The following is a 13,753-nucleotide window of genomic DNA, read 5'->3' as shown; positions in this document are numbered from 1 at the left end:
TTCCTACGAGTTTCAATACTTTGCTGTTTCTGCCCCCCACAACTCAAAAACAGTTTGCCTGATGGCATCTGCTCATGTGATAATTGAAGTAACTGTATTTAATTCTAAGCTTAACACCTGTCTTTCTTACAAAAAAAAAGCCTTTTTGCTTTGGCGATTTCAATTTTGTTTAAATATTGATTTACTTTTTAATCTGTTCCCCAATTTTGGGAAGCGTCTAGAGCAGAACTGGATAGGCACTATTCATTGTTAATAATGTACTGTTTAGTGTCCTTAGTGTATTGTCTATAGTTTTCAAGTTTTGTTTATTTTTAATTTTTTTTCTGACACAATTGGCCTTGATTAGTCTTTGCTAAATGCGAGTTGTGTATGTACATTATTGTAATTAATTGACTGTAATTAAGGTTTTTAAAATCAAGTAACTTGCATACAGAAGCCAAGTCAAGTATAACACATTTTCTTTATGCAGGTCATTGCTTTGACAGTTTCTCATTCCAAATTTGTGCTTTGAGGCCCACTTTAAACAAGTGTATAAGCCGTATCTTTTTGCCGAAATATTGGGCTCAAAACGTGGGTGCGGGTTATACACAAGACAGTTGCTTTCAGAGGAAGTAAACTGGCTGGTATGGGGTCACAAATAACACAAAAAACCTTCAGTAAATAAAATACTTCGCTATTCATGAGAACTCACGAGGCAAATGGCCGACTGATCAGACATCACTCCTGTTTTGCGGAGTCTACCATGATGGTTAGTGCGGGAACATGTTGGCGAACTCTCTTGACCAGCTTGTGAATTTTCTTTTGACTCTTTCTTTAGTGACCGTGATACTTGGCTCGTATTCATATGTCTTCTATTTCTTCTGTACTTCTGACCCTCAGGTGTTTGTATGACCTGGGTGTGTGATGCTTGTTGACCACTGTTGCTTGGACCCATTTCTTATCTTGCTTGAGGGTCACCTTATCACCTTTGGCTAGAGGCAGGAATTCTTTACGACAGTGCTTATCGTAGTAGAACTTCTCTCTCTTTAATCTTCTGAAGGTGCTGCTTAATTTCTGGGGCACCCTGTGACTTTAGAAGCTCAGCATTAGTTGGAAGAGAGGTTTTGAGTCTGCAGCCCATAAGAATTTGAGCGGGAAAGAAGCCTATTCCATCCAAAGGAGTGTTTCTGTAATTCAGTTAGGCCTTGTAGGGATTTTGTTCTTTCTTTAGGAGTTTCTCAATGGTTTGCACAGCTCTTTCAGCTTCACCGTTGGATTGCTGATAGGGGGGTTGACGTGGTGTGCAAAAACCCGTAACTCCTGCTAGACTGTTCGAATGCTGAACTCACGTACTGGAGACCATTGTCGCTGATAAGTTCATCACGAATGCCATACCTGGCAAATTGACTCTTCAGGCGACAGATAACATTGTTACTGCTTAGGTCATCTAGCTTTCCAACTTCTATCCACTTCGAATAATAGTCCACGCTTAGCAAGTAATGAATACCATTGAACTCGAACAGGTTACTTCCGATTCTAGACCATGGTCTGTCTGGGGGATCTCGAATTATCATTGGCTACCTGACATGAGTCTTTTGGAACTGGCTACCCACGGAACACTTGGACACTTTATCTTCAATCTGTGAGGACATTCCTGGCCAAAATAAAAAAAATTAAGGGGGAGCATTTCTTTCCTCATACTCTGGGGAACTATCAGCTTCTGAGCTTTAAACAAGAGATCATCAATGACGGAGATTTCATCTCTGTGGCACTAATATTCATGGCCATTTCTGGGTAATTCCTCCTTGTTTGCTGGCCATCCATTTAGGACTACTATGCTTAATTCTTGCATGGCTGCATCATCTGCAGTGGTGTTCTGGAACTCAGTGTACTTCTCTGGCGAAATGGGAAAGTGTGCAGTCAGGTGAATTTCATTCACTTCGAGGTCTGGAATGAGAGTTTCTGTAGACTCATGCAGGTAGGATCTACTCAAGGCATCAGCGACAGAAAGTTCTGAACCTGGGAGATATTTTACTTTCAAGTCATACCGTCGCAGGGTCAACATCATTTTCTGCAATCTCAGTGGTGCTTGATGCAAAAGCTTACTTAAGATATACTGCAAGGGCTTGTGGTCTGACTCGACTTGGGTTGGTCTTCCATATATGAACTGATGAAACTTCTGTTTCCTTTTCGATTTGGGCATATCGCTCTTGTGCTGGAGTCAGGGCTCTTGATGTGTATGCTAAGGGTTTTCCATCGTGCAGGAGGACTGCACCCAACCCTTTGGAACTTGCATCAACTGATAGGGTTAGTGGCTTGCTTGGATCATAGTACCCAAGAACTGGTGCTGAAGAAGCCATCTCTTTAAGTTTCTGAAAGCTTGCTTCTTGCTCTTGGTCCCAATGCCAGGCAATGGTCTTCTCTAGTAACTTTCTGAGTGGTGCACTGACTGTAGCCATGTTGGGCATAAACTTTCCAAGATACTGAATAAATCCAAGGAATGTTTTATGCTCCTTAGTGTTCTCAGGGTGTTCCATTTTCAGGATCTAGTTTCAAGCCCTCTTTGCTTAGGACATGGCCAACATAGGGAACTTCTTCTTGCTTGATTTGGCATTTCTTGCCATTGAATTTGTGGTTGACTTCTCGAGCTCAGTCTAACACTTGCTTTAATCTGGCATCATGCTCTGTGTCATCTTTTCCCCATGGTAGGAGGTCATGTACTATCACTTTCACACCCTCTAGATCAGCAAACAGTTCATACATGCAGTTCTGAAACACCTCGGGAGCCGACTTTATGCCAAATGGCAACCTGGTGAAACGGTATCTTCAAAACGGCATATTGAACATGCATAGCTTTGAGCTTTCTTCATCTAACTTCATTTGTCAATATCCCGGTGTGGCATCTAGAACTGAAAATACTTTAGCTTATGGCATGTCAGCAACGACTTCCTCTATTGTTGTCATTGGGAAATGCTCCCTTCTGATGGCCTCATTTAAATTTCTGGGCTCTATGCAAATACGAATAGTAACCATGCTGTTCACCCAGTCACTAGGTTCTGTGTGCTTAACAACTACACCTGCTTTCTCCATACGGTCAAGCTCATCGTTGATCTTCCCTCTAAGGGATACGGGTACCTTTCTGGGAGGATTGAACTACCGGAGGAACCCTTGGATCTAACTTGATAGAGTGCTCTCCAGGAAGACATCCGAGACCTTGAAACAAATCTGGGTATTCGTCAAAGATGCCTTGGCCCATATCAGTCGGAGACGTTAGAATGCTGTGTTGCTGAAGTGAGTTTATTCTGGTAAGTAGACCCATATCTTTGCAGGTTTGGGCACTTAGTACTGCAGGGGCTTCAACATCAACTACATCTCTTGCCCTGTGCTGGGCATTTTTCTTTGTCATGCTGATAACCACATCTGCTGCAATCTTTGCGCATGAATTTTTGTCGGCTAGATTTTCTTTTGTGGTGGTTTGTTTGTTTTACTTCTTTACACTGTTAATGTTTGGATTCTCAGTTGGCATGGATTTCAGGTGCACTTTTGACATTTCGTCCGTTCTGGCAATGTCAATTGCTTTTTCAAGAGTAAGGTCTGAATCTTCCTGCATTAACTTTTCTCTTGTTTTGGTAGAATGACAGCCAATAACCACGGTATCTCTAACCATTTCATCAGGGTCAGTATAACCACAATCTTTCACAAGCAACTTCAAATCAGTGAGAAATTGTTCAAATGACTCACCCTCTCGTTGAATCTTCTGGTGGAACTTGTACCTTGCAAATACCTTATTGGATTTGGGTTTCACATACTCCTCGTACTTTGCATAATATGTATCCAGCTTATTCACTTCTTCTACAGTGAGCTCCCACGTATTGTGTATGTCACGACCTTTGTCCATTAATATTATTGTCATGTTTTTTTATTATCACTGTCATCATTATATTCCATTTTTTCTGTTGTTGCAACAAAATTGATTAAGCTCAGAAAAGTTTGTTAAGTTTGTTTTATTTCACAGACTGTGGTTGTCGTTTCTTAAGAGGTTCTTGCATGTGGATATGTAGTAATTAATGGTCTTCCATTGAAATTCCTGAAGGTGACATATGTTTACTCTAGGATAAGGAGAAAGCAGAGGATGAAGTGCAAAAAATTCACTGTATTGAAGCTGCCAAGGACAAGGATAGACTTGAACAGACTGTCAACAATAAGGCATGTAAATTTCAATCAGGACTCGAGTAAACGTGAACAAATCTTGCAGATATCATCATCATAGGAGGCCTTGTTAGAGTTAGGGTCAGGTTGCTTAAGTTTTGTCAACATCAGTCATCAAAAGTCGTTGGAGGTTACTCTTACGTCTGTAATCAACCACTGTCAAAGTACTTTAGTCATGTGATCCTTTGAATGACTTGGCACTTGAAAGTTAAAATTGCTGCAGTATAATAGTAATTTAGCTCCCTAACCAACCAAAACCATTTTTTACCCAGGTGTTGGAGCTTGTCAGCCAAGTCCGCATTGTTAAAAAGTTAAGGTAACCAGGCATTGTATCTTCTGGAGAGTACTGTAGCAAAGATTTGGAAAAAGCTGTAACAGAATCTCGTGTACTCAATTGTTTTTCATGTAATAGCAGCTAGTTGCAGGATTGCTGATACAACTTGATTACTTTGGGGATACTTTGAGTGTCAGTATCCTCATTTCACTCCAATCTTTTAGTGGAAATTATCTGGTGAACAGAGAGTGATGCAAACTAGTTATAAAGACAGTTGTAGCTATGGTTTTTATATTTTTAAGGGATGCTAGTTTGACACATGGAAATACTTCTGATGTAATAAGAGAAGCCATTGAAGTGACCAGAAACAATAGGATTAATGTGGAATCCTTAAAATCCCTACAGCAGGTATGCAGTCAGAATATAACATTGATACCATTGTTTGAAAACAACCCCCCATGAAATTCATTGGACTCTCACTAAAATTATAAGGAAAACAAAAGAAAATTTCGTGCAAAACAAAAATTTGTCCACAAAAGTCAGGTCATAAGCAACCAGCCGGTGCAGCTCCAGATTCAGCCTCACCATAGTCAAGTTAACAGCCAACAGCAGTTGCTGTTGCATCTGCAGCTCCAGATTGACAAAGGTTAAGTCACCAGCAACACCACCGTCTGAGAAAAACCTTTGAAGTCGGCCTCTTCAAAGCATCCAACAAAATATCAATACTATTGTCACAAGGGTTGTGAATGCCATCAGTGAAGAAACAATGATCATTACTTTGTTTCCATCGTCTCGTGACTGGGATGCCAACTGTGCAGAATCTGTCAGGCAGAACCTGTAAGAAAACAATAACATTAGGACTTGTATATGACTGTACTAGACATGATGTAGACGGAGCATGATCAGATTCATCAAAAAGGCTTAAATAAAATAGAAGGAGCACTTACTTACAAAGTCGCTTTTCCTTAGCTACAAAGAAGATGCCTTGTTTCTATCAGCACCGACAATGATAATCGGAGACCAATTTCGAAGTATACCCAGTCGTTATGAGGATCAAGTTTTGCGTCATCGAAAGTCCTTTTCCTTCCTCTGCCTCTGTTTTCTGAATCTTGCCGACCAGGGTCCCATGAAATCGACGCCTCTGATGGAGTGAGCTGATTGACAGGCGGGTTGTGTGCTCTAACTAGAAGTCTATTTTCCGTTGTGTGAAAACAGCAGTTGCAGTTGCATCTGCAGCTCCAGATTCACAAAACTCAACTCAAAGCAACCACCAGTTGCAGCTCCAGATTCAACTTCACCATAGTCAAGTCAAGAGCAAACAGCAGTTGCAGTTGCATCTGCAGCTGCAGATTCACAAAAGACAAGTCATAAGTAACCAGCAGCTGCAGATTCAGTCTCACCATAGTCAAGTCAACAGCAAACAGCAGTTGCAGTTGCAGTTCCAGATTCATCTTCACCCTTAAAAATTCAAAACAAGTAATAAAAAACTCGTGGAACTCTCGCTAAAATCTGCCTGGTCAGAGTTAACAATAAAAATTACAAGAAATACCAAAAAAGTGTACAGAACAAAAATTTGTCCACACAAGTCAAGTCATTAGCAACCATCAGTTGCAGCTTCAGATTCAGCTTCACCATAGTCAAGTTAACAGCAAACAGCAGTTGTAGCTGCAGCTTCAGTTTCAGCTTCGCAAATGTCAAGTCATCAGTAAACGGCAGCTGCAGCTTCAGCTTTACCAATCTGCAATTTTCACAAATCTTCCTACTTGGTGTTTACTATAAAACCCCCCCGCCCCCCCCCCCCCCCCCAAAAAAAAAAAAAATTAAATTAAAATATAAAATTCATTAGGCTCGCACTAAGATCAATCCCAAAAAGTTTGAAAAATTCCTTGGTTTCTCACTAAAATCTCCCTAGTAAAATTTAACTATAAAAATTACAATCATTAGAACAAATTCGTACAAAACAAAGATTTGTCCATGCAATGGAGATACCGCTCTAACAATGTTGGTGATTTGTCAGGGATCAAACATGAGCTGGGGTAACCAGCCCCTGGGTAGTGCCCCACAAAAATCCATATTGTTTATGAAGCACATCTCTATTGTATATGCATTTCGCCGGTAAAATTATAAAATAGTAAAAGGTAAAAACTGTTAAAATGTTTACTAAACGTTTTCGATCTTGTGATAATCTTCAGAGTGATTAAATTGCATAAACCAACTGTTAGTTGGTTAACCCTAAACCCTAACTGTTAGTTTGTGGTTACGTAATACCAGTTCCCATGGGGTATAGGGTAAGGTGGAATGGCTGGACTTGTTTATTTAGGACTGGTTTGAAGCGTGCAATGTAAAATGCCTCTTTTATTTTTCTCTTTGTCCATGAGTGAGCCGAAGTCAAAATGTCCCATGTGAAGTTGTGTTCGGGGTGTTTCTTTAGGTGTTTGGCCGGTTCTGATTGTTTGTTTATATCAGAATGTTCGTTGACACGTACTTCCAGATTGCGTGCCGTTTCACCAATGTAAGCTTGATTACAAGTACACGTGCCTATATATATTACATGTGATGGATGAATGTTTTTGTCTTTGAGTTTGAAGAGAGTTTCGATGTTGCGTGTTTGCCACAAAATACGGAAGTTAAATGTCCATTTGGTGTATTTGTTAAGTTTTGTAATTTTCAAATTCATTTCTCCTACAAAATGGTAGTTGAATGCCGATTTTTGTTCTTTCATCAAACCAGTGAACAGGGATAATCGTCTCATCATCTCTTGCCGTTGGTTTTTTAAAATCGTTAATAACCTCATTAACGAATTTGCCGGGATATCCAGATCGAATGAAAGATTGTTTGATAGCTTGTACTACTTCTTACCAATTGGTGGCTATTCGTTTTGCCCTGTGGAGTGCACCTAGCATAGTGTTGCGTTTCCATTTATATGGGATGGCCGATTTCCAGTATACTTGTAGTTTCCCTGGTTTTTGATGGACTTTAGTAATAAAATTTCCCTCTTGATGGGTAAAGGCGGTGTCCAGGAAGTGATCCGGGTTTTCTTCTACTGTAAACTTGATGTTTGGATGGTAACTGTTGAGATTTTCAAGAAGAATGTCCGGGGCATTGGCTTTCCTTTTTGTGCAACAGTCGTCTACATATCTGTTGTAGAAAGGAAGGTTTAAAGGTGTTACAACATCGCCCTCCAATTTGCACATGAAGATGTTTGCCAATGTGGGTGAAAGAGGGTTTCCTATGCTGCAGCCGTCTACTTGTTTGTACAGTTTCCTGTTGAAGGTGAAAGTGGCGCCTTTGGTGACTCTTTCTAGAAGCCTTTTGAAAATTGGCCTTGGTGCGATCTGGGGCAATTTCTGTTTTTTATAAATTTGGTTCGTCCAAGGGGATTTCAGTGAACAAGGAAGTGACATCATAGGAGACAACAATTTCATCTTCTTCAATCGTTTGATCGTTGGGTTTATCCGCAAAATCAAGTGTGTTCTTAATAGTGTGATGATTCTCCGTGCGTGGTGCTAAATATTTTGCCAGCGCTCTAGCCGTTTCGTAAAAATGAGTTCCACAGGTGCTGATGATGGGCCTAAGTTTGAGGTTCTCGGTTGTTATGAGTTTGTGATCGTCAAGGTTTTTTGCTGTGGCATAAAGACGAGCTGGTTGATTAGAGACTGGGCGGATTTGTGTGAGATCCAGGGTTGTGGGAGAGTTTTTCCTGAAGTTACGGTAGAGGAAGTCTTGGAAGGATTTCAGGTCTGACAGTGTGCAGTCAGTTGTAGTTTCATACTTTCTTTGACTGATACCTTCTTCAATCATGGTTTCAAGTTTTCTGATGTAAACTTCTCTAGGGATAATAACCACTGTTGAATCCTTATCCCCACGCAATACCGTAATGTTTGGATTCTCTGATAGCCCACAAAGCGATTTCCACGTGTTGTCCGGTGTGTTGTAGATGTTCTTTGTGAAAATGTTTGTTGAGGTGCGGAGGAAATGATTAAAATCCTCTAATTCTTCTTGTTCAACAGTGTTTCCCACACGATGGACCAAGGATTCAAATTCTGTGGCAAGGTTGACTTTGACAAATTTACTCTTATCGACAAAGCTGTGATGCAGGCCAAATTTCAAGTGTCATTTCTCCGTGTCGGTCAACTCATGATCAGTCAGGTTGATGATTGGTAAACAGTATTCCCCATCGCTTCTTAATCGATTTCCTTCGGCAAGTAAATGGTTGATCTTTTTTTTTTTTTGGTTTTGAGTGAGTTATGGCACTCGGTTGAGACTTGTTGTTCGATCAATCTGGCTATAAATTTATAGGCACCGCGCCCATAATTATTGATGATCTCGTACTTCATTTTGTAGGAGAAATGAATTTGAAAGTAAGAAATTCATGACAAAACTTAACAAATACACCAAATGGACATTTAACTTCCATATTTTGTGGCAAACACCCAAGATCGAAACTCTCTTCAAACTCAAAGACAAAAACATTCACCCATCACACGTAATGTACATAGGCACGTGTGCTTGTAATCAAGCTTAATGCGAAATGCATATACATCTACCCGAAGGTATCGCCAATTCATTCATAGCATTACGCTCATCAACATCAAAATTGCAAACAACCGCTGGAAGCTTAGGCTTCATATTCAAATGTCTACAAAGACGTTTAACACCAAAGTTCGCCATAGTTTCAGGAGCATTCAAACAGGAATCACATGGATATACTGCAGTTAAGAAGATCCTGCATGCCAACCATCAAGAACAGCAACTAAAACTCAGATTACACACTGCCATGTGCTACAAACTGAAGTAATGGGGAATACTGTGTACCAATCACCAACCTGACTGATCATGAGTTGACCGACACGGAGAAATGACACTTGAAATTTGGCCTGCATCACAGCTTTGTCGATAAGAGTAAATTTGTCAAAGTCAACCTTGCCACAGAATTTGAATCCTTGGTCCATCGTGTGGGAAACACTGTTGAACAAGAAGAATTAGAGGATTTTAATCATTTCCTCCGCACCTCAACAAACATTTTCACAAAGAACATCTACAACACACCGGACAACACGTGGAAATCGCTTTGTGGGCTATCAGAGAATCCAAACATTACGGTATTGCGTGGGGATAAGGATTCAACAATGGTTATTATCCCTAGAGAAGTTTACATCAGAAAACTTGAAACCATGATTGAAGAAGGTATCAGTCAAAGAAAGTATGAAACTACAACTGACTGCACACTGTCAGACAAGAAATCCTTCCAAGACTTCCTCTACCGTAACTTCAGGAAAAACTCTCCCACAACCCTGGATCTCGCACAAATCCGCCCAGTCTCTAATCAACCAGCTCGTCTTTATGCCACAGCAAAAAACCTTGACGATCACAAACTCATAACAACCGAGAACCTCAAACTTAGGCCCATCATCAGCACCTGTGGAACTCATTTTTACGAAACGGCTAGAGCGCTGGCAAAATATTTAGCACCACGCACGGAGAATCATCACACTATTAAGAACACACTTGATTTTGCGGATAAACTCAACGATCAAACGATTGAAGAAGATGAAATTGTCTCCTATGATGTCACTTCCTTGTTCACTGAAATCCCCTTGGACGAACCAAATTTATAAAAAACAGAAATTGCCCCAGATCGCACCAAGGCCAATTTTCAAAAGGCTTCTAGAAAGAGTCACCAAAGGCGCCACTTTCACCTTCAACGGGAAACTGTACAAACAAGTAGACGGCTGCAGCATAGGAAACCCTCTTTCACCCACATTGGCAAACATCTTCATGTGCAAATTGGAGGGCGATGTTGTAACACCTTTAAACCTTCCTTTCTACAACAGATATGTAGACGACTGTTGCACAAAAAGGAAAGCCAATGCCCCGGACATTCTTCTTGAAAAATCACCAGAAACAGTTACCATCCAAACATCAAGTTTACAGTAGAAGAAACCCGGATCACTTCCTGGACACCGCCTTTACCCATCAAGAGGGAAATTTTATTACTAAAGTCCATCAAAAACCAGGGAAACTACAAGTATACTGGAAATCGGCCATCCCACATAAATGGAAACACAACACTATCCTAGGTGCACTCCACAGGGAAAAACGAATAGCAACCAATTGGCAAGACGAAGTACAAGGTATCAAACAATCTTTCATCCGATCTGGATATCCCGGCAAATTCGTTAATGAGGTTATTGACGATTTTAAAAAACCAACGGCAAGAGATGATGAGACGATTATCCCTGTTCACTGGTTTGATGAAAGAACAAAAATCGGCATTCAACTACCATTTTGTAAGAGAAATGAATTTGAAAGTAAGAAATTCATGACAAAACTTAACAAATACACCAAATGGACATTTAACTTCCGTATTTTGTGGCAAACACGCAACATCGAAACTCTCTTCAAACTCAAAGACAAAAACATTCATCCATCAAACGTAATATACATAGGCACGTGTACTTGTAATCAAGCTTACATTGGTGAAACGGCACGCAATCTGGAAGTACGAGTCAACGAACATTCCGATATGAACAAACAATCAGAACCGGCCAAACACCTAAAGGAACACCCCGAACACAAATTCACATGGGACATTTTGACTTCGGCTCACTCATGGACAAAGAGAAAAATAAAAGAGGCATTTTACATTGCACGCTTGAAACCAGTGCTAAATAAACAAGTCCAGTCATTTCACCTTACCCTATACCCCATGGGAACTGGTATTACATAACCACAAATATAAAACAGTCGGTTTATGCAATTTAATCACTTTGAAGATGATCGCAAGATCGAAAACGTTTTATTAGTTTTTACCTTTTACTATTTTACATCTCTATCGATTAACGTATCCCTTACCCCTTTCTTCAGTGGGTTAGTTCCCCCCTTTTCCTCATGGGCGTTTGCCTCCTTTTGGGCATTTGCCCCCCTCTGGTTGAACTCTCACATAAATCTACCTAGTCAGAGTTAACTATGAAATAAGGAAAAAAAAGTTGCATTGAGTTCTGATTTACTTGGAGATGACCCTTTGCGACCTTTGCAGTACATGTATCTGAAGCCCTGTAATACTTGACTACGAATCACATTGAGCTTTGAATTTCTGGTGGGAATCTTGACAGTTTTTACATTAATGATTATTTTGCAGGTAAAGGAATTTGAGAGTAGACTTAAAGAAGCCCAGAAGTGTTTATGTGACTGTAAAGAAAAGGTAACTGTGCAGTATTCTTGAAAACGTTTCAGCTAAAAATCATTCCTTTTTGAATCTATTGCTTACTTACAACTTATTTAAGCACCCCTTCCCAACGCCTACATCTCCCCCCATCAATGTTGGTAGTTGGTCGTGTACTAGAAGTTTGAGCTATACAGCATTAATTTGGGATAAAATACTGAATTGAAACTTGACAGGCAATGCATATTTGCATACCTGATGGCCTGCACACATTTTCTCTTCTATATTTCTGTTTCAAGAATATTTCTGGTTAGGGTTTCACTGACGTATTTGTGTAATTCCACATTTTTTTCTGAAATACTTGCAACTACAAACTTGCGAAGCACGTGGCGGTGTTGAACAAACATCAAGCTCTCTTCTGTTGGAAATAGAGAAAGGAATTTGTGTATTCATCAAGGACATACGTGTATAATTGGTCAAGCGATAAGCTCATTATCTCTTTTCCTAATGAGACGCGGTCCGCCACTTGATTTTTGATGGCCGAAACTCGATCCTGGAGACTCAAAACTCACAGGAATCGAGTATTGAGAATCAATACTGGAAAGAGACTGTCAACTTACTTTTGACCAGTACTGTAGGCCAAGTCAGCTAAACAGACATTCCTACCTCTTTGACAAACTTCACTGTGTCTTTACTCCAGAAAGCGTTTTGCCTTTGTTTAAGTTTCGTCTGTTGAAGTCATACTGTAAAGAAGAATCGAGAGTAAAGTTCTGAGGAAACAGAAACTAAGATTTGCTGTTGGAATTCGATTCCCACCTGTTACATAATTTGGAGAGACACTTTTCCTTATCATAGGGTGCATTTGATTGACCCTATTCTGGAATAAATGTGTGGATTGATGATTTAAAATGGTATGTTTGGGGTCATGAGCAACAAGGCAATTGTTTGGCATTTATTTTAATGTGAATCTCCGTAAAATGATGCATTTCTAACTTGAATTCCATGTATTCCTATTCAAGAATATGGTCAATCAATTGCACCCATAATCTCTCTTACTACAATGTTGACGTATACAAAAGGTATAGGGTAAGTCCCCTAGCAAATGCAAATTCACATTCATATTCTCTCATTTGCATTTCGTAAACTCACTTTCCAGTGTCTGACACCTGCAGACTGCAGAAAAGCATTAACCGAACCCTAAATCACAGTTGTTGAAAGCTAACCATATTAAAATGGGTGTTAAATAGTGTTTACCAGCATTATTTGAAGGTAGTTTACCATTTTTGGAGTCTGTAGTTGTCATATACCTGATGCATGTACTTTTCTTTGCTAATACACACTTGGAAGCTACATTCTCAACATTCCTTGGCATTTTTTCAATCCTTGAGGCTTCACCTTCGTAGTTCTGACAAAAGCATTAATTTTGCTCAGTACATTGTAAGCTGAAATTTTCCAAATGTCCTGTATAACAACAAGTATGATTATTATTGTTATAAATACTACTAATATTACCTTTGTTTTGGTAAATTTTGCGTTATTATATGGCTTTAAACGAGGGAATTGTGTTTCATTAATTTATGAACATTGTTGTAATTTTTTCGTGAGACTATTATTGTTGTTATCATTTTTGCTGTTGTTGTTGTTCTTCTTCTTTCCTCAACTAGTGCACTGTTTTGAGTATGAAACTGTTGATGACATCTTATTGGTCTAGCTTTTTATGCTAGGTCTAATGGAACTTTGAGATAATCTAAGAGCATCACATCTTCCAACTTTCTTATTGTTCCTAGTCACAATCTTTTGATCCCTATATGAACTGGTTTTAGTGGGACAGAAACAAGAGTAATTTATGCCAACAGTGTGCATTTTCTGTTCCATCCCAGGATATAACCTCTGACCTTGTTTTAATGCGGGACCAAGCAAGACAACAGTTATGTGATGTCATTGAATTATTTTTGGATGAAGTTCACTCATTGCCTCTTAAAGAAAGAGAGCAGTCTTTAAAGGTATGCACCTTATTCCAAAATGGCCGCCATTTTAGTATTCTTTTGTTTCCATGCAAATTGGCCCTTATGGCCTCGTTCAAGGTTAAATCGTCTTTCAATTTTACGTTTGAAAGCGGGGCCATA

At 39.7% G+C, this 13,753-nt stretch overlaps 1 protein-coding gene across 3 annotated transcripts in view; it reads left to right on the top strand.

Moving 5' to 3' along the window:
- Positions 1-13,753, top strand: part of LOC138021734 (serine/threonine-protein kinase 31-like) — a 120,393-nt gene that overhangs the window by 66,049 nt on the left and 40,591 nt on the right. For all 3 annotated transcript variants that reach the window (XM_068868725.1, XM_068868724.1, XM_068868726.1), the window contains 5 exons: positions 4,093-4,185; positions 4,461-4,504; positions 4,765-4,870; positions 11,604-11,666; positions 13,508-13,630. In XM_068868725.1, coding sequence (XP_068724826.1) covers positions 4,093-4,185; positions 4,461-4,504; positions 4,765-4,870; positions 11,604-11,666; positions 13,508-13,630 — 429 coding nt within the window. The remainder of the gene's footprint in view (positions 1-4,092; positions 4,186-4,460; positions 4,505-4,764; positions 4,871-11,603; positions 11,667-13,507; positions 13,631-13,753) is intronic.

This window comes from Montipora capricornis, chromosome 10, assembly GCF_036669925.1.
Source record: "Montipora capricornis isolate CH-2021 chromosome 10, ASM3666992v2, whole genome shotgun sequence".
NCBI classification, from domain to species: Eukaryota; Metazoa; Cnidaria; class Anthozoa; order Scleractinia; family Acroporidae; genus Montipora; species Montipora capricornis.
This window is presented reverse-complemented; position numbering and strand designations above follow the sequence as displayed.